At 47.1% G+C, this 21,055-nt stretch overlaps 1 protein-coding gene across 8 annotated transcripts in view; it reads right to left on the reverse strand.

Moving 5' to 3' along the window:
* LOC138792249 (NACHT, LRR and PYD domains-containing protein 3-like) overlaps nt 1-21,055 on the reverse strand; it is a 250,482-nt gene that overhangs the window by 28,087 nt on the left and 201,340 nt on the right. For all 8 annotated transcript variants that reach the window (XM_069969450.1, XM_069969451.1, XM_069969449.1 and 5 more), the window contains 3 exons: nt 10,561-10,731; nt 9,965-10,135; nt 9,242-9,412 (listed from right to left, as the gene is read on the reverse strand). In XM_069969450.1, the coding sequence (XP_069825551.1) occupies nt 9,242-9,412; nt 9,965-10,135; nt 10,561-10,731 (513 nt within the window). The remainder of the gene's footprint in view (nt 1-9,241; nt 9,413-9,964; nt 10,136-10,560; nt 10,732-21,055) is intronic.

Consider the following 21,055-nt stretch of genomic DNA (forward strand, 5'->3'; position numbering starts at 1 on the left):
CCAGCTGTTTTTCTCGTCACATATGGCACTTTATATTAGTGGCAAAATTTGGTCACTACTTTGTGTGATTTTTGTGAAAAACATCAAAATATGAAAAATATGAAAAATTTGCATTTTATGAACTTTGAAATTCTCTGCTTCTAAAAAAAAAAAGTCGTATCACATAAATTAGTTACTAAGTCACATTACCGATATGTCCTCCTCATTCTGGCTTCATTTCATAAACATATTTGACTTTTTTAGGCTCTTACAGGACTTAGAAATGTAAAAGAAAATTATCACATTTTTGTTAAAGTTTCGTGAAAGATTTTTTTAGGGACCAGTTCTTGTTTTAAGTTGATTTAGGAGGCTTGTATACTGGAAACCCCCATAAGTGACCCCATTTTGGAAACTACACACCTTAAAGAATTAATCTTGGGGTATAATGAGCATTTTGACCCTATAGGGGCTGGAGGAAAGTATTCACCATTAGGCCGGAAAAAAAATGGAAAATTATAAATTTTCCAATAGTATATACGTTTAGATTAAAGTTTCTCATTAGGAACATGAGAGAAAAAGCACCCCAAAATCTGTAACGCAGCTTCTCCTGAGTAGAACAGTACCCCATATGTGGGCATAAACCACTGTATGGGCACACAGCCGGGCTCAGAAGGGAAGGAGCGCCAATTAGCTTTTTCAATGCAGATTTTTCTGAAGAAGTTTCTGAGCGCCAGGTGCGTTTGCAGCGCCCCTGTAGTGCCAGCGGAGTAAAATCTCGCAATAAGTCACTCCATCTTGGAAAGTGCACCCCTCAAAGAATTCATCCTGGGGTAGGATGAGCATTTTGACCCCACAGGTATTAGAGGAAAGTATTCAAAAGTAGACCGTAAAAATGAAAAACTGGAATTTTTCCAATAATATGTTCCTTTAGTTTGAAATTTCTCAATTTCACGAGGAACAGTGGAGAAAATTCACCCCAGAATCTGTAACGCAGGTTCTCCTGAGTACAATAGTACCCCATATGTGGGCATAAACCACTGTATGGGCACACAGCGGGGCTCAGAAGGAAAGGAGCGCCAATTAGCATTTTCAGTGCAGATTTTCCGCCAGGTGCGTTTGCAGAGCCCCTGTAGTGTCAGCAGAATAGAAACCCCCCAAAAGTCACCCCATTTTGGAAAGATAACCCCTCAAAGAATTCATTTTGGGGTGTGGTGAGCATTTTTACCCCACAGGTATTAGCGGAAAGTATTCCAAATAGTATTCCAAATTGGCCAGTAAAAATGAAAAACTCGAATTTTTCCAATAATATGTTGGTTTAGTTTGAAATTTCTAAATTTCACAAGGAACAGGAGAAAAAAGGTACCCCAAAATCTGTAATGCAGGTTCTCCTGAGTACAATGGTACCCTATATGTGGGCATAAACCACTGTATGGCACACAGCAGGGCTCAGAAGGGAAGGAGCGCCAATTTACTGAAGCAAAACCGCAATAAAAAAAAATACAGGTAATGCGGGGTGGTTACGGACAGTCTGGGGTGGTTCCGGGTAATTTGGAGGTGGTTACGGGCACCCTGGGGTGGTTAAGGGTAATCTGGGGTGGATATGGTCAACATGGGGTGGTCACGGGCAACCTGCTGTGGTTACGGCAACCTGGGGTGGTTACAGGATACGTGGGGTGGTTACGGACAACCTGCTGAGGTTACGGGAAACGTGGGGTGGTTATGGGCAACGTGGGGTGGTTACAGGATACGTGGGGTGGTTACGGACAATCTGGGGTGGTTACGGATAAACTAAAGTGCTTATAGGTAATCTGGGGTGGGTACCTGTAATCTGGCGTGGGTCATTGGCAATTTGGGGTCATTACAGACGAGCAACGTGCGGTGGTTACGTGTCATCTGGCGTGATTACAGACATCCTGGGGCGGTTACGGGCAACCTGGGGTGGTTACTGGGAATCTGGGGGGGTAAGGGGTAATTTGGGAGTAAACTGCAATTATTACTATAATAAAAAGTGTGTGGTTTTTTTGTATGTTTTTCACTTTTTGTACTTTTACACAGTCATGTCCACTATATTACTATGATTACTGTGATATTTTCTATCACTGTAATCATAGTTCAGTGACAGGGACCAAATTGGTGCCTGTCACTTTAAGTTTTCAGAGATGACGCATGCGCACTTCAGAAGCAGTCAGGACGTCGAGGAGGAAGGACCTCCCTGGATCAGGTGAGTATAATGGGTAGGGCGGGTGACTGGGGGACAGGGGGGTGGTGACGGACACTTCACTTTTTATAAAAAGTGCTGATCAGCACATGGCACAAGCGATCAGCGGTATATAGTATATACCGCTGATCGCTTGCACCGGGACCCGACAGGGGAGTCCCCGATCACTGCCCAATGCTCTCCGCTACCTCCGGTGGCGGAGAGCATGGGGCTTTGATTCATTTTTACTTTTCCATCGCTGTGAACAGACATAGTCTGTTCACAGCAATGGCAGCGGCCATCTTGGAAAAGATGGCCGCTGGAGGAGGGAGAGGGTTAGTGATTCCCTACTAGGGAGGCTGATCTGGGGTCTGAGGGACACTTTTTTTTATCTCCCCCCGCTGTGGATTCACGGTGGGGGGAGATGAAAGGCAGCGGCGGCCCCGGCAATGCCCGGTATCGGCGGCCGCTGCTATAACGTTAATAGCAGTGATCGCAGGTACGGGGGCCGGCCGGGACGGACCCCACACGCTGCCCCAACCCCTCAGCTACCTCCGGTAGCTGGGGGGCGGGGTGGGGGCCTTCTTGGCGCCGCAGCCTTATTCTCTGCCAAAGCGGATGGCAGCAGAATAAGGCCCATTAGTGACCACTGTATCGGTGGTCACTAAGGGGTTAAATGCCGAGATCCAGGCAGGGCCCGGATCTCAGCAGTTGCCCGGCTATCACTGACAGCCGGGCCCTGCCGGGGATGACAGGAGCGCAGCTCCTGCGCCCCTGTCATCCCGAGGACGCGCCGACACGTCCATCTGCAGGAACGGCATGCAGATTTGGACGTGCTGGTACGTCCATATGCGGGAAGGGGTTAAAGCAGCTACAGCACCACCAGTACCTGCAGCTCCTGGTCCGGTGCTACCGCTGAGACCTCCGGAGACGCAGCCAACAGTCTAGGCCAGGGGTACTCAACAACTTTTAGCGAGGGTCCACTTACCGGGGTCTTTTGTCAGGTGAAGGTCCGAGCTGAACATCAGTAGGAAACGTGTTTTGTTACTATTCACAAACGTTCAACTATTTACATACAGAATTGTTGCTTATTAACAAGAAAACTGCATTTTTTCTCTCTCACCAGCCCTTTGAAATTAGGTACAAAGGGGGTGACTGCCCTAGTAGTATATAGCCCCCCTGTAGTATATAGACCCCCTGTGAGCTCCCCCCAGTAGTATATAGCCCCCCTGTGCGCTCTCCCCCTGTAGTAATAGCCCCCCTGTGCGCTCCCCCAGTAGTAAATAGACCCCTGTGCACTCTCCCAGTAGTATATAGCCCCCCGTGCACTCTCCCCCTGTAGTATATAGCCCCCCTGTAGTATATAGCAACCCTGTGCCCTATCCCCCTGTAGTATATAGCCCCCCCTTGTGTGCTCTCCCCCTGTAGTATATAGCCCCCTGTGCTCTCCCCTTATAGATGGCCCCCATGTACATGTCACCCAGGCTAAAAAACAAACAAACCACAACTCACCTAGCACCTCGCTCCCCTGCTGCGGCTGACTTCTTCTCTTCCCCTGTCGGCCTGGTCCCTGGCTGATACACGCTCTCTGGGAATGTCCAGAGTGCTGCCGCCGGCCCCACAGGTGTACTAAAATCTATGGACAGTACGCCTATGGGGCGGGAGGCAGTGCGGGAGCGTGACACATGGGGGGCATCCCGGGACAACGGGACATTACTGTCCCGCTGGATTCGGGGCGGTTGGGAGAGTCTGGACAACTGGCCTCCGCAGTCCGGGTTTGGACGGCGATCCACAAGTTGAGGACCCCTGCCCTAGGCGGAGGCCCAAGGAGGAGAATCAAGCTTCTTCCGGATCCAGGAGCCAGATAAAGACAGTAATGTACATTCAGACTTTTCCGTCATAGACAAAGAGGAGTACGCGGTGGATGCCGCGTTTGATGATGACGACTGCGTGGCTATCCAGGTCCACCAACTAGCCCCCAGACTCCGGCCCCAGCAGAGCTGCTAGGCTGCAACCCTTCTGAGGTGAGACCGCCTCCACTACCTCTGCTGCCACAGCGAGTTCAGAGAGATAAGTTACAGCAGTTCGTGGACTTTATAAGAGACATTGTCCCGGCAAAGCAGCCACCTTCCTGTCATCCGGCGACAGAGAAGGAGGAGGTACAGCAAAAGACCACCCTGGCGGTGACAGCTCCGCCACAGCCAAGTGATCCTGTTACCCGGCGGGTATCTGCAGCAGCCATGGAGCGTGAATTCATCAGACGACTGGATCAGCCAAGTCCAGGTGAGACACCTTTAGGGCCCTATTCCACCGGACGATTATCGTTTGCATAATCGTTAATGATTAACGATCTCAAACGACCGCTATTGCGAAAGACCTGAAAACAATAACTCATTTCCATGGAACGATAATCGTTACTTACGATCGTGATTGCGATCGTTTTTTCTTCGCTATTTATTCACTATTGCGTTCGTATCTATTGCGAACGACCGAACGATGTCGTATTCAATGAGAACGTTTTGCGAACGAGCAACGATAAAAATAGGTCCAGGTCTTATAAAGCGATCAACGATTTCTCGTTCGGTCGTTAATCGTTAACTGCATTTCAACCAAACGATTATAGTTTAGATTCGATTGATTTAACGATAATCTGAACGATAATCGTCCAGTGGAATAGGGCCCTTAGAGAGGCGGACAGCCACAGTCATATCCTTTGACAAGGAGAGAGGATTCGGGGTTATTCAAGACTCCTATACGGACGAGCACATCCGTGTCAGCCGCAGAGCAGTAAAGAGGGCCTATATACCTGCAACCAGATACAACTTAATATTAAAGGAGGGAGAGGTCATTGAGTACACTCCTTACACCTTAGAAAGAGAGAAATGGGCAGCAGCTGTACCCAGACCCCGTCACTACATACAAGAACCATTTATGCCCACTGCATCACAGGACTGGGATGAAACTTGGGAGCAGTAACACCAGCGAAAAGCCATTGAAGAAAAGGTGTTTGTAGTCTCAGCTGCCAGTCCCAGAGCTACACCACCACCAGAGAAGATTGTCAGGCGGAAATCCGCTGCCACTGGTACAGTCACTACAGCTACTCCTGCTGCAGCTGTCACAGACGTTCGCAGTGTCTCAAGTGCAGCCTCAGGTCACTTACAATGTTGCTGTGACCTCAATTCCAACTCCAGTGACCACTACAGCTTCCACTATGACAGAGACTTGCCTCTGCTGTAAGAGGACAGGGCCCAGAAGACTTCTCCCAGCACAGCCCAGGAAGAAGACTACAGGAGCACCTCCAGCCTCCAAGCAGCACTACAGAGTGTCCCTAACACTCCAACAAAAGACGCTCTGCTGTAAAGCAAGTATGGACGCTCTGCTGTAAAGCAAGTATGGACGCTCTGCTGTAAAGCAAGTATGGACGCTCTGCTGTAAAGCAAGTATGGACGCTCTGCTGTAAAGCAAGTATGGACGCTCTGCTGTAAAGCAAGTATGGACGCTCTGCTGTAAAGCAAGTATGGACGCTCTGCTGTAAAGCAAGTATGGACGCTCTGCTGTAAAGCAAGTATGGACGCTCTGCTGTAAAGCAAGTATGGACGCTCTGCTGAGCTGCAGTTGAGCCACGGTGTCCCCAGTCTGCAACATTCCCTGTTGAAGTCCCTGTACCTGGCCTAGCCGTGACCCCCCTTCCTTCATTCCCCTTTCTTGTGAGGAACAAGCCTCGCTGTTTACAAAAGAGAGACTGACACATCACAGCACCAGTCTGGGTGTATATGGACAGATGCATCCAGTGTTCCAGTTTTAGGCTATGTTCACACTACGTACGAATCCGTACGCATTTCGTACGGCGCCGTACATGTGCGGCTGAAACAACGGGCGTGCAAATATTCGATGTGCGGGCGGATGCGTACGCAATGTGTATGCAATGCGTACGCATTGCGAACGTACGCCCCTAGTCTACTTACGCTTCCCGAGCCCCCTACGAAGCGATCTGACATCGGTCTTTTACTTGGAAATCTTCGCCTAGCCCCGGACACCCCACAGAACCTTTTGGATCGGCATAGAAGAGCAGAAAAATGAAGAAATCACCACTTCGTACAGATTCGCGCGATACGCTACGGGCGTAAGTTACAGCCGGAAACAATGGTCTGGTTCATTTCTTACGGCGCCGTATACGATCCCGGCGTACATTCGTACAAAGTGTGAACTGTGCGGCCGGGATCGTATACTTTGCATTGTACGCTAACTACGTAAGTTTCCGGCCGCATATTCACGGAGCGCACTACGGCCGGAAGCTTACGTAGTGTGAACATAGCCTTATATTGTGGATGATTGTATTATTGCCCAAAGCCAAAGATTTTACTTGTGCACTCATAACTGTTTTATTGTACTAATGTAACCCTTGCTGTGCCTGTGGGCTTTTCTCAAGTCTGGGAGTATGTGGTGTCCCACCACGGGTGTTGTTAGTTTAAATACCCCATCGCAAAAGCCTGTAACTCAAAAGCAAAGTGGTAATGAAGTCATGTATAAGTTTTGCCACTAGATGTCAGTAGTATGTGTATTTCCATATGTATGTTGCACAGCTGTAGTGAAGTAAGGGTTATTGTTTGTTTGTGATCTGCACACCAATGAGAGCTGCTCTTCTCTTCTGCCTATTTCTATCTTTCTTTCTCTTTACACTCTCTTCTCCACCACTCAAAGGAGCTGTTACACACCCTGTAGGAAGTTGTCACATGGGGAGAGGAAGTGTAGACCCACACTTAGTTCAGTTCTCTTCTGTTTCTTGGAGAAGCAAGACACACAGATCAGGCATCCCTGCTGAGTTAGCCAGGGACTAGGCTCTGCCAGGTTCCCCGTCCGGGACAGACCAGCTGTAGTGTACAGATGCTCATGGAAGACAGAGACTTTCTTTTCTCAAAGCAACACATCTACCTAAGATGCAGTGCTACACACCTAAAGAGAGGACAAGTCAGGGATCACTCCAACCCACACAGCGAACATCTCTAAAAGTGCCAGACAGTATCCTAAAGCAGAGGAACTGATCCGGATAGAGCAAAGCATCCAAGAGCCTATGGACTCTCTCTCGCAGTGCAGAGATAAAATCCAGATAACTTTACACACCTTACTCAACTCAGGCAACAAGGTCTGGGGCTTGTGTCACCCTGATAGGACGGGTAACTCGACATTGAAAGGCAAAAGGTGGTATAGCGACATAAGTCGTAACACGGGCACAAGTATTCTTCATCTTTCAAGTATTCTTTACAAGAATACGGCAGAGTTCCGGCAGAGCATAGTACTACATTGGGTTGGGACTCTCACAACCTACTCCTCTCTACTCCTCTGAACTCTTTGGCTACTCTTCTCAGCACACAACCAAGTCAGCACTGCTGTTCAACTTCTAACTCAACAGTTCTCGGTGCAGATCTAGCCAAATCCAGATTGTATTATACTGCTCACTTATATCACAGAAGACTCATATGTAAAAAGGAAGTTTATTTATTCTCACAGGACTCAGTGATCAATATACCAGCACCTACACATCAGCTACACTGTCCCTGGGTCATCTCCCCTTTCTGTGGGTGGTGGTACTGACAGTCCGGGTGGGTCATAACTCCACTGCGGACCACTGTTATAAGAGCCCAAGGGACCCATCACAACCCGGCAGGTCACCGACCATTGGGGAAAGGGTAAAGCCAGCCACAAAAAACTAAAAACCGTTGTGCCATCATACCTGTGTGCCGATTCAGCACTGGCGTCACGACAACCTACCACCTGGCTGAGCTATACTCCACCGACCAACTACCACAGTAGTGACGTCACACGGTACCATCAGGTCACAGCTGCTGCAACACCACACAAGCAGCCACCACAGATAAATCCTCTGTGCTGCTGTGGATGTGACATGGATAGCGAGCGGTAAAGCAGAGCTGGGTGGGTGCTGTGATATGAAGAGATGATAAATCCTCTGTGCTGCTGTGGATGTGATATGGATAGTGAGCGGAAAGCAGAGCTGGGTGGGTGCTGTGATATGAGGAGATAAATCCTCTGTGCTGCTGTGGATGTGACATAGTGAGCAGTAAAGCAGAGCTGGGTGGGTGCTGTGATATGAGGAGGTGATAAATCCTCTGTGCTGCTGTGGATGTGACATAGTGAGCAGTAAAGCAGAGCTGGGTGGGTGCTGTGATATGAGGAGATGATAAATCCTCTGTGCTGCTGTGGATGTGACATAGTGAGCAGTAAAGCAGAGCTGGGTGGGTGCTGTGATATGAGGAGATGATAAATCCTCTGTGCTGCTGTGGATGTGACATAGTGAGCAGTAAAGCAGAGCTGGGTGGGTGCTGTGATATGAGGAGATGATAAATCCTCTGTGCTGCTGTGGATGTGACATAGTGAGCAGTAAAGCAGAGCTGGGTGGGTGCTGTGATATGAGGAGGTGATAAATCCTCTGTGCTGCTGTGGAGGTGACATAGTGAGCAGTAAAGCAGAGCTGGGTGGGTGCTGTGATATACATTGTGGATGGACTCTGGGATGGGACGCTCGGTGGGTCAGGATGTTGGGGCTATGATGGTGCGGAGTGGACTGTGTGACTATTACTGCAGATGCTGAGGTCTCTATATATGATGAGAGAGTCCGTACATGTATGTGCTCAGCGTGTACAGATGTCACATGACCCGTGTAACCATTCATCACATGATCTGGGGGGGTCCGGTCATTAGCGGAGGATTCCCGTATAATGTGTATTAGGAAGAAGCTTTATCCCTCATCTCCGGCAGGGATTTACATGGCAGAATACTGGGGTAACACATTGTAACAGAAGACAGCGAGGTACAGACAGGGGGGCAGAGGTTACTAGATACATGAGGGAGGATCCTGCCCATAGCAGCTTACACTCTATAGGGGATAGATACAGAGCTCAGCAGGATGTATCACACATGAGAGGATTAGATACATGGCTCAGCAGGGTGTATCACACATGAGAGGATTAGATACATGGCTCAGCAGGGTGTATCACACATGATAGGATTAGATACATGGCTCAGTCCTGTACACATCTCTTATACTCACTCTAGGTACTTTATCCTGCAGGCTGGACTGGACAGAGCTTCCACCAAGTCACTGAAGTGCGGACCAGACAGATCATTATTATGCAGTAGAAGACTCTTCAGGGAGGGGTTATTCCTTATTACAGAGGCCAACTGGGGGCAGGAAGTGTCTGGTAGATTATTATTATCCAACCTGTAATAATAAGAAGATGAGACGTGGGTGACGCGTCCAGAGAGCGTTAGTATCACACATGACAGGATTAGATACACTTCCAAGAAGACAGTATCACACATGACAGGATTAGATACACTTCCAAGAAGACAGTATCACACATGACAGGATTAGATACATGGCTCAGCAGACCGTATCACACTTTAGGATTAGATACATGGTTCAGCAGACAGTATCACACATGATAGGATTAGATACATGGCTCAGTAGAGAGTATCACACGTTAGTATTAGATACATGGCTCAGTAGAGCGTATCACACGTTAGTATTAGATACTTGGCTCAGCAGACAGTATCACACATGATAGGATTAGATACATGGCTCAGCAGACAGTATCACACATGATAGGATTAGATACATGGCTCAGTAGAGAGTATCACACATTAGTTTTAGATACATGGCTCAGTAGACAGTATCACACATGATAGGATTAGATACATGGCTCAGCAGACAGTATCACACATGATAGGATTAGATACACAGCTCAGTCCTGGACACATCTCTTATACTCACTCTAGTTCCTCTATCCTGCAGGCTGGACTGGACAGAGCTTCCGCCAAGTCACTGAAGTGCGGACCGGACAGACGGTTATAAGACAGGTCCAGTATCTTCAGGGAGGGGTTATTCCTTATTACAGAGGCCAACTGGGGGCAGGAAGTGTCTGGTAGATTATTATTAGACAACCTGTAATAATAAGAAGAGATGTGGGTGACGCGTCCACAGAGGGTTAGTATCACACATGGCAGGATTAGATACATACATGGCTCAGTAGACAGTATCACACATGATAGGATTAGATACATGGCTCAGCAGAAAGTATCACACAGTATTAGATACATGGCTCAGCAGACCGTATCAGGCGTTAGTATTAGATACATGGCTCAGCAGACAGTATCACACATTAGGATTAGATACATGGCTCAGCAGACAGTATCACACATTAGGATTAGATACATGGTTCAGTAGACAGTATCACATGATAGGATTAGATACATGGCTCAGTAGACAGTATGACACATGATAGGATTAGATACATGGCTCAGTAGAGAGTATCACATATGATAGGATTAGATACATGGCTCAGTCCTGTACACATCTCTTATACTCACCCTAATTCCTCTATGCTGCAGGCTGGACTGGACAGAGCTTCCACCAAGTCACTGAAGTGAGGACCGGACAGGCTGTTATCATGCAGGACAAGTCTCTTCAGGGAGGGGTTATTCCTTATTACAGAGGCCAACTGGGGGCAGGAAGTGTCTGGTAGATTATTATTATCCAACCTGTAATAATAAGAAGATGAGATGTGGGTGACGCTTCCAGAGAGCATCAGTATCACACATGATAGGATTAGATACATGGCTCAGCAGACCGTATCACACTTTAGGATTAGATACATGGCTCAGTAAAGAGTATCACACGTTAGAATTAGATACATGGCACAGTAGAGAGTATTACACGTTAGTATTAGATACATGGCTGAGTAGAGAGTATCAAACGTTAGGATTAGATACATGGCTCAGTAGAGAGTATCACACGTTAGTATTAGATACATGGCACAGTAGAGAGTATCACACGTTAGTATTAGATACATGGCTCAGCAGACCGTATCACACGTTAGTATTAGATACATGGTTTAGTAGAGAGTATCACACGTTAGTATTAGATACATGGCTCAGCAGACAGTATCACACATTAGTATTAGATACATAGCTCAGCAGACAGTATCACACATTAGGATTAGATACATGGCTCAGTAGAGAGTATCACACGTTAGTATTAAGATACATGGCTCAGCAGACCGTATTACACGTTAGTATTAGATACATGGTTCAGTAGAGAGTATCACACGTTAGTATTAGATACATGGCTCAGTAGAGAGTATCACACGTTAGTATTAGATACATGGCTCAGTAGAGAGTATCACACGTTAGTATTAGATACATGGCTCAGTAGAGAGTATCACACGTTAGTATTAGATACATGGCTCAGTAGAGAGTATCACACGTTAGTATTAGATACATGGCTCAGTAGAGAGTATCACACGTTAGTATTAGATACATGGCTCAGCAGACAGTATCACACATTAGGATTAGATACATGGCTCAGTAGAGAGTATCACACGTTAGGATTAGATACATGGCTCAGTAGAGAGTATCACACGTTAGGATTAGATACATGGCTCAGTAGAGAGTATCACACGTTAGTATTAGATACATGGCTCAGTAGAGAGTATCACACGTTAGGATTAGATACATGGCTCAGTAGAGAGTATCACACGTTAGGATTAGATACATGGCTCAGTAGAGAGTATCACACGTTAGGATTAGATACATGGCTCAGTAAAGAGTAACACACGTTAGGATTAGATACATGGCTCAGTAGAGAGTATCACACGTTAGGATTAGATACATGGCTCAGTAGAGAGTATCACACGTTAGGATTAGATACATAGCTCAGTAGAGAGTATGATACATGACATGATAGGAGACAGTGGTGCTGCATGTGCAGGTGGAATAACCCTGTGAGATGTGTGTGCGCTAATTTACAGAAATGCACACTCACCCGGTTAGGGCGTACGGATCCCCAGATCCCTCGATCCCCAGATCCCCCGATGAAGTCCTGACCTTTGTTATACAGATGCTTCTCTATATAATCTCATCCACTGACATCTGATGATGTAACATCTAATGTGAAGGGAAATACTACAATAGTGTAACGTGCTATTAACCCCTTAGTGACCGCCATGCTGCCTTTTCACGGCGGATGCATCGGAATAAACTGACGCCCCCCCGGCGGCAGCAGGGCGGGGGATCAGCTGTCAGTGTGACAGCTGACCCCCCCCTGAAACTACATGGAGCAGAGGATCCTCCGCTGAGGATAATTTAACCTGTTAAATGCCGCTGCCAAATTATGACAGCGACATCTAACGGGTTCCAGTGGCCGCGGGCATACTTACGTGATCGCAATGTCACGCAGCACCGTCCGGTCCCCATGGTAATCTCGGGGTCCTAATGAAGGCCCCGGGTCACCATGGAGATGCCTCATGCTGACAGGGGTGGCCGTGCTATTGCCTGTCAGCATGATGCACAACACAATGTACTGCAGTAGTAATACAGTGTATTGTATCAGTGATCAATGATTAGTATCACACTAGTGTAAAAGAAAAGTAAAAAACGTACAACACACAACACCCCCCGGCTCCCCCAATAATAAAAATGCATTACAAAAACACAAATCCTATACATATTTGGTATCGCCGCGTCCGTAACGACCCAATCTATAAAACGATATCAATAATTATACCGCACGACAACACGCAGTAACTCCCCCCCCCCCAAAAAAAAACAGTACCAGAATAGCTGTATTTTATCAATCTGCTTTAGAAAATACGTCATAAAAGAGATCAGAAAGTCACATACATATAAAACTTGGTATCAATAGAAACTACAGATCTTCTCGCAAAAAATAAGCCCAAAACCAGCTCTGTCGCGCAAAAGATGAGAACGCTATGGATCTTGCAATGTGGCGACAGTTTTTGTGGGGTTTTTCTAGGAAGATAGTTTCTATTGCGCCAAAGTGGTAATAGTTAAAAAAACCTACACAAATGTGGTATCGCCGTAACCGTAGTGACCCAGAGAATACATGTATTATGTTATTAGTGACCGCCGATACGGATTTTTACGGCGGTCACTAATGGGCTCTATTCTGCTGCCATCAGCTCTTTATGGTATACAGAATAGTGCAGCAGCGCTGGTAAGGCCGGCAGCCCCCCCTCTCAGCTACCGGAGGTCACTGAGGGGTTGGGGCAGAGTGTGGGCTCAGTCCCGGCAAGTCCCCTCACCGGCGATCGCCGTTATTAACAGTATAGCGGCAGCCACCGGTAACGGACATTGCCAGAGCAGCTGAACGCTGTCATCTCTTCTCACCGTGAATCCACCGTGAGAGGAGATGAAAACTAGGGATGAGCGAACTTTTGAAAACCGAACCGAAAATGAACCTCGCTCTAACGGCTGAATAATTGCAGCTACAATAGTGGGAGTGTGATAGGGTATAGTTTCGTTTAGTTGCTGTTGATATTACAATGAAAAAAGTGAGGAAAAAAAATTATTAATAATAATAATAATAATAATAATAAAATAATATAGTGACCAAAAGTGCCAAAATAGTGACAAAAAATATTGAAAAAAAAAAAGTTTACAAGGAGGATGCGGCAGCACTTGATTGCACCCAGGCCAGTATTGTTGAGAAGAGACAAGTTGAGCAGCAGGAGGAGGCAGCAGTTGATTGATTCCAGTCCAGTATTATTGAGGAGAGGCTACTTGAGGAGGAGTCAGCAGTTGATTGATTCCAGGCCAGTATTATCGAGGAGAGGCTACTTGAGAAAGAGGAGGAGGCAGCAGTTTATTGATTCCAGGCCAGTATAATTAAAAACAGACTACTTCAGGATCAGGAGGAGGCAGGAGTTGATCGATTCCGGGCCAGTATTATCGAGGAGAGGCTACTTGAGGAGGAGGCAGCAGTTGATCGATTCCGGGCCAGTATTATTAACCCCTTAGGGACCAAGCCTGTTTGGGCCTTAATGACCAGGCTCATTTTTCAACATCTGACCTGTCTCACTTTATGCGCTTATAGCTCAGTGATGCTGTAACGTATGCTAGCGATTCTGAGATTGTTTTTTCGTAACATATGGTACTTTATGTTAGTGCCAAAATTTGGTCACTGTCTTGTGTGTTTTTTGTGAAAAACATCAAAATATCATGAAAAATTTGCACTTTACAAACTTTGAAATTCTTTGCTTCTAAAAACAGAAAGTCACATGACATAAATTAGTTAGTAAGTCACATTTTCAATATGTCCTCTTTATTCTGACTTCATTTCATAAACATATTTCACTTTTTTAGGGTGTTACGGGGCTTAGAAATGTATCAGCAAATTATCAAATTTGCATGAAATTTCTAAAACTGATTTATTTAGGGACCAGTTCTTTTTTTAAGTTGATTTAGGAGGCTTGTATACTGGAAACCCCCATAAGTGACCCCATTTTGGAAACTACACACCCTAAAGAATTAATCTAGGGGTATAATGAGCATTTTAACCCTACAGGGGCTGGAGGGAAGTATTCACAATTAGGCCGTAAAAAATGGAAAATAGAAATTTTCTAATAATATATTTGTTTACATTAAATTCTCATTTTCACAAGCACCAAGAGAGAAAATGCCCCCCAAAATCTGTAACGCAGGGTCTCCTGAGTACAACGGTACCTCATATGTGGGCATACACCACTGTATGGGCACACAGCCGGGCTCAGAAGGGAAGGAGCGCCAATTAGCATTTCCAGTTCAGATTTTACTGAAGACGTTTCTGAGCACCAGGTGCGTTTGCAGAGCCCCTGTAGTGTCAGCAGAATAGAACCCCCCAAATGTCACCACATTTTGGAAAGTGCACCCCTCAAAGAATACATCTTGGTGTGGTGACCATTTTGACCCCACAGGTAATGGAGGAAAGTATTCAAAAGAATTCAGTAAAAATGAAAAAATAGACTTTTTCCAATATTATGTTTGTTTAGTTTAAAATTTCTCAATTTCACTAGGAACAGAGGAGAATATGCACCCCAAAATATGTAACGCAGGTTCTCCTGAGTACAATGGTACCCCATATGTGGGAATAAACCACTGTATGGGCACACAGCCGGGCTCAGAAGGGAAGGAGCGCCAACTAGCATTTGCAGTGCAGATTTTTCTGAAGAAGTTTCTGAGCGCCAGGTGCGTTTGCATGTCACCACATTTTGGAAAGTACACCCCTCAAAGAATTCAGATTGGGGTCTGGTGAGCATTTGATTGATTCTAGGCCAGTATTATCGAGGAGAGGCTACTTGAGGAGCAGGAGAAGGCAGCAGTTGATGGCTCTCAGGCCAGTATTGTTAAAAACAGACCAGTTGAGATGGCAGCTTCCGCAGCTCTTGATTCCACCCAGTATGTTTCCAAATAGACAATTGACGGTGGGGGCATTAGTAGGAGTAGTATTCTTTTGGCCCCAGAAGGACCTAGTACAGACAACTGAAGTTTGAAGCTAAGGATATGCATGTGTGTAAAAATCATTCTTTAAACATGACAACATGTTGATGTAGAGTTCAGCACAGGACAGTCAACGTTAAAAAACCCTCTAACATTACACCTAGTCTAGCAGGATACGGATACGGTAAAATAGACAGAGAACCTCACCCTCAGAATCCATGAGGTGAAGAAAGGACATTTAAAAAGATACAGATTCAGGCTATGTTCACACTACGTAAGTTTCCGGCCGTAGCGCGTTCCGTGAATAAGTGGACGGAAACTTACGTAGTTTGCGTACAATGGAAAGTATACGATGTACGGCTGCACAGTTCACACTACTTACGAACTTACACCCGGATCGTACGCGGCGCCGGAAAAAATGAACCAGACCATTGTTTGCGGACGAAAATGCCGTAACTTACGCCCGTAGCGTAGCATGCGGTCCCGTACGTAGTGGTGATTTCTTCATTTTGCAAGCTTTTTGTGCCGATCCAAAAGGTTCTGTGGGGTGTCCGGGGCTAGGCGAAGATTTCAAAGTAAAAGACCGCTGTCAGATCGCTACGTAGGGCGCTCGGGAAGCGTAACTAGACTACGGGCGTAAGTTTGCGGTCCGTACGTAGCCGGCCGCAACTTCCGGAAATTCCCGGCCAGAGTTTAACACGTATATGTCCGGCCGCGAAAATATGCGGCCGGACATATACGTAGTGTGAACATAGCATCAAGAAGGCTTTACCCCAGTTCCATTATCCAAAAATACGTGTCCAATTTTCATTAAATTGACACCTCACTGGCACTTGCTTTACAAATTGACGCAACTACTCTGGTGTCAAACCTGTTGAATCTGGGCCTATGGCTGTTGGCGATACACACATATATATATATATATATATTTATTTTTTATTTTTTTCTTAACACCAGTTTGATGTCCTAACCGAGTGTAGCGTCCAATCCAATGGATGTATGCTTTTGTGTTTTTTAAGTGCTGTCACCAGCTGGCTTAAAGGATAAGTCCGGTCAATTTATAAGTTTCTGGGTCAAGTAGGGGCAAAGAAAGTTATTGACTGCCTGGACTTATCTTTTACAGTGGGTAGGGGAAAAACCCCTGATGGGGTATGGGAGTGACCTCCCACCCTCGCTTTTGTCACTCCCAAAAAACCTCACCCTATGGGTACCTTCACATGTGGCTGCGGGTCTGCTGAGTAAAATCCACAGGGCATTTTTATACCGTTCACCAAATGGCATTCAGTACTAGGGTGCCGGCCGGACATACGCAGCTCTGCGCTGAACTGGGTATTTGCGCCCAGCCCCATAGTACTGAAGGTGACATAAAATCAGCCAACGATGCGCTGTGGATCTTAGCCAGCAGGGAACCACAAAAAAGCCTCCCATTGTAAAGGCACCCGTAAATAAGGCAAAATAACCTGCCTTTCAGCAACTGTTTGTTGCTGTAACTAACTGTGGTGGTTTTTTATATCACAGTTGAAGGACAGCAGCCTCCGTGATATATACCCCATAGACAGCCTTATTCCACGCGTGACTGCATGAGAGGCGTGAAATCATTTGCACACAGAAGAACCCCATCGGGATTTGCGGTGCAAGATTTCACTTCTCTCATGATATCCACAAAATACCTCAAGAACAGTTAGTACCCGCTCACAAAATGGTGAGTAGTGTTCCTTGGCACGGGTGCCAGGGATAGAACCCCACGGCTATAGGTCACAAAAGGTGAAATCCACACTTTTTGAAGCATAGTCGTGGGGATTATTTTAGGGCTGCTACTGTTCTTGGGGTATGGGTTGGACGGTGCACTGGTGTGAGGCATTAATCTGGTGGGGAGATGTTAAATGGCCAACACATATGGCCGGATTAAAGAGGGGGCAACAAGGGCACCTGTCCACGGGACTTCACCACTAGGGGGGACCCCACCAGCAGGAACCCAGAAGTGAGTGAAAACAGTACCTGGGGAGAGAAAACAGTACCTGGACACAGCACTGGACAAACTACATGCTGTCCAGGGAAGGCGGGAGGTGTAGGGTTAATCTTATGTAAATATCTTCTGCCCAGCAAACTCAGACTCCCCCCTGGCAGGCCCTGAGTGGATTCTTCCTGTCAGGATGTCTGTCTCCTGCCGATGACCTCACTCCCCCCTCCCCCCCCTCACTGAGGAGAGGACAGTGCGGGACCTGAGCAGTGAAACCTGATCTCTCCAGCAGCAGCAGCAGGAGGAGGGGACATCATGGAGCCTGCTGGAGGATCTGTCACAGCGGCTGCCAGGCTGAAGATACAGTACAGAGCCAGGAGAGAGAAGAGTCATCCCCCGCCCAGATCAGGTGAGTAGGAGGTGTTGTTTTGTGTTGGGGCACATCAGAGCAGGGATATATACTATGGAGGACATTACAGCAGGTGTATATACTATGGGGGACATTACAGCAGGGGTATATACTATGGGGGACATTACAGCAGGGGTATATACTATGGAGGACATTACAGCAGGGGTATATACTATGGGGGACATTACAGCAGGGGTATATACTATGGAGGACATTACAGCAGGGGTATATACTATGGAGGACATTACAGCAGGGGTTTATACTGTATATAGTCTGTGTGCCGCATATGCTTTATACTGTATATAGTCTGTGTGCAGCATGTGGTATATACTGTATATAGTCTGTGTGCAGCATATGGTATATACTGTATATAGCCTGTGTGCAGCATATGGTATATACAGTATATAGCCTGTGTGCAGCATATGGTATATACTGTATATAGTCTGTGTGCAGCATATGGTATATACTGTATATAATCTGTGTGCCGCATATGGTATATACTGTATATGGTCTGTGTGCAGCATATGGTATATACTGTATATGGTCTGTATATGGCTGGAGGCAGTGTCGGTCCGGCCCCCAGCTGATACGCGCTCTCTGGGGACGTCCCGGGGATTCCCCAGCAGAGCGCGCATCAGTGACCTCAGTGTACACCGCCGTCCTGAACTTCCCGGAAGTACAGGACGGCGGCGTACGCTGAGGTCACTGATGCGCGCTCTGTTGTGGAATCCCCGGGACGTCCCCAGAGAACGCGTATCAGCCGGAGGCCGGACCGACAGGAGAAGAAGACAGCCGCAGCGTGGAACGAGGTGCTAGGTGAGTTGTTTTTTGTTTGTTTTTTTTTGTCTGGGGGCCATCTGTAAGGGGAGAGCGCACAGGGGGGGCTATATACTACAGGGGGGACCTCACAGGGGGCTATATACTATTGAGGGGGCTATATACTACAGGGGGGACCTCACAGGGGGCTATATACTACTGAGGGGGCTATATATACTACTGGGGGGAGCGCACAGGGGGCTATATACTACAGGGGGGACATCACAGGGGGCTATATACTACTGAGGGGGCTATATACTACTGGGGGGAGCGCACAGGGGGCTATATACTACAGGGGAGACCTCACAGGGGGCTATATACTACTGAGGGGGCTATATACTACTAGGGGGAGCGCACAGGGGGCTATATACTACAGGGGGGACCTCACAGGGGGCTATATGCTACTGAGGGGGCTATATACTACTGGGGGAGCGCACAGGGGGCTATATACTACAGGGGGGACCTCACAGGGGGCTATATACTACGGGGGGACCTCACAGGGGGCTATATACTACAGGCGAGAGCACAGGGGGGCTATATACTACTGGGGGGAGCTCACAGGGGGGCTATATACTACTGGGGGGGAGCTCACAGGGGGCTATATACTACAGGGGGAGAACACAGGGGGGCTATATACTACTGGGGGGAGCTCACAGGGAGCTATATACTACTGGGGGGAGCTCACAGGGGGCTATATACTACAGGGGCAGAGCACGTGGGCTATATACTACAGGGGGAGAGCACGGGGGGCTATATACTACTGGGGGGAGCTCACAGGGGGCTATATACTACAGGGAGAGAGCACAGGGGGCTATATACTACTGGGGGGAGCTCACAGGGAGCTATATACTACTGGGGGGAGCTCACAGGGGGCTATATACTACAGGGGGAGAGCACAGGGGGGCTATATACTACTGAAGAGAGCGCACAGGGGGCTATATACTACAGGGGGAGAGCACAGGGGGGCTATATACTACAGGGGAAGAGCGCACGGGGGCTATATACTACTGGGGGAGAGCGCACAGGGGGCTATATACTACAGGGGAGAGCACAGGGGGGCTATATACTACTGGGGGGAGCACACAGGGGGGCTATATACTACTGGGGGAGAGTGCACAGGGGGGGCTATATACTACTGGGGGAGAGTGCACAGGGGGGCTATATACTACTGGGGGGAGCTCAAGGGGGCTATATACTACTGGGGGACAGCGCACAGGGGGCTATATACTACAGGGGGAGAGCGCACAGGGGGGCTATATACTACTGGGGGAGCAACAGGGGACTATATACTACTGGGGGAGAGCGCACAGGGGGGCTATACAATACTGAGGGAGCAACAGGGGGGCTATATACTACCAGGGCAGTCACCCCCTTTGTACCTAATATCAAAGGCCTGGTGAGAGAGAAAAAATGCCAGTTTTCCCGCTAATAAGCAGCAATTCTGTATGTAAATAGTTGAACGTTTGTGACAAAGTAACAAAACACGTTTCCTACTGATGTTCAGCTCGGACCTTCACCTGAAAATAGACCCCGGTAAGTGGACCTTCACTAAAAGTTGTTGAGTACCCCTGCTGTATATAGTCTGTGTGCAGCATATGATATATAGCCTGTGTGCAGCATATGGTATATACTGTATATAGCCTGTGTGCAGCATATGGTATATACTGTATATAGTCTGTGTGCCGCATATGGTATATACTGTATATAGCCTGTGTGCCGCATATGGTATATACTGTATATAGCCTGTGTGCCGCATATGGTATATACTGTATATAGTCTGTGTGCAGCATATGATATATACTGTATATAGCCTGTGTGCAGCATATGGTATATACTGTATATAGCCTGTGTGCAGCATATGGTATATACTGTATATAGTCTGTGTGCCGCATATGGTATATACTGTATATAGCCTGTGTGCCGCATATGGTATATACTGTATATAGTCTGTGTGCAGCATATGATATATACTGTATATAGTCTGTGTGCAGCATATGGTATATACTGTATATAGTCTGTGTGCAGCATATGGTATATACTGTATATAAAAAACAAGCAAGCTAGTGGATTCCTCCAAGGTGGTCCACTTGCATCCACCGTCGCTACTCACTACAAATGTATATAGTAGAATGCTGTCAAAAAGGAGTACAAGTGTCACATAGGAAATCCGCTCCTGGGCTAAAAACAACACTGGCTAACTCTGCAGCCTTGCCAATCCGTCTAATGCATGCACTACAAGTCTCAGCTCGCCCTCTCCAGCATAGGATACCATGAAACTGATCCTACCTGGGTAATTGGAGCAAACAATAAGAGAGCAGGTCCAGCACAGACGGTCCGCGGCAAGAGAAAACAGGATACAAATCCAGTGTAAACAGTCCAGGATATTGGATGCAGTGGCACAGGTA

The sequence above is a fragment of the Dendropsophus ebraccatus genome, chromosome 5, assembly GCF_027789765.1.
Source record: "Dendropsophus ebraccatus isolate aDenEbr1 chromosome 5, aDenEbr1.pat, whole genome shotgun sequence".
NCBI lineage: Eukaryota > Metazoa > Chordata > Amphibia > Anura > Hylidae > Dendropsophus > Dendropsophus ebraccatus.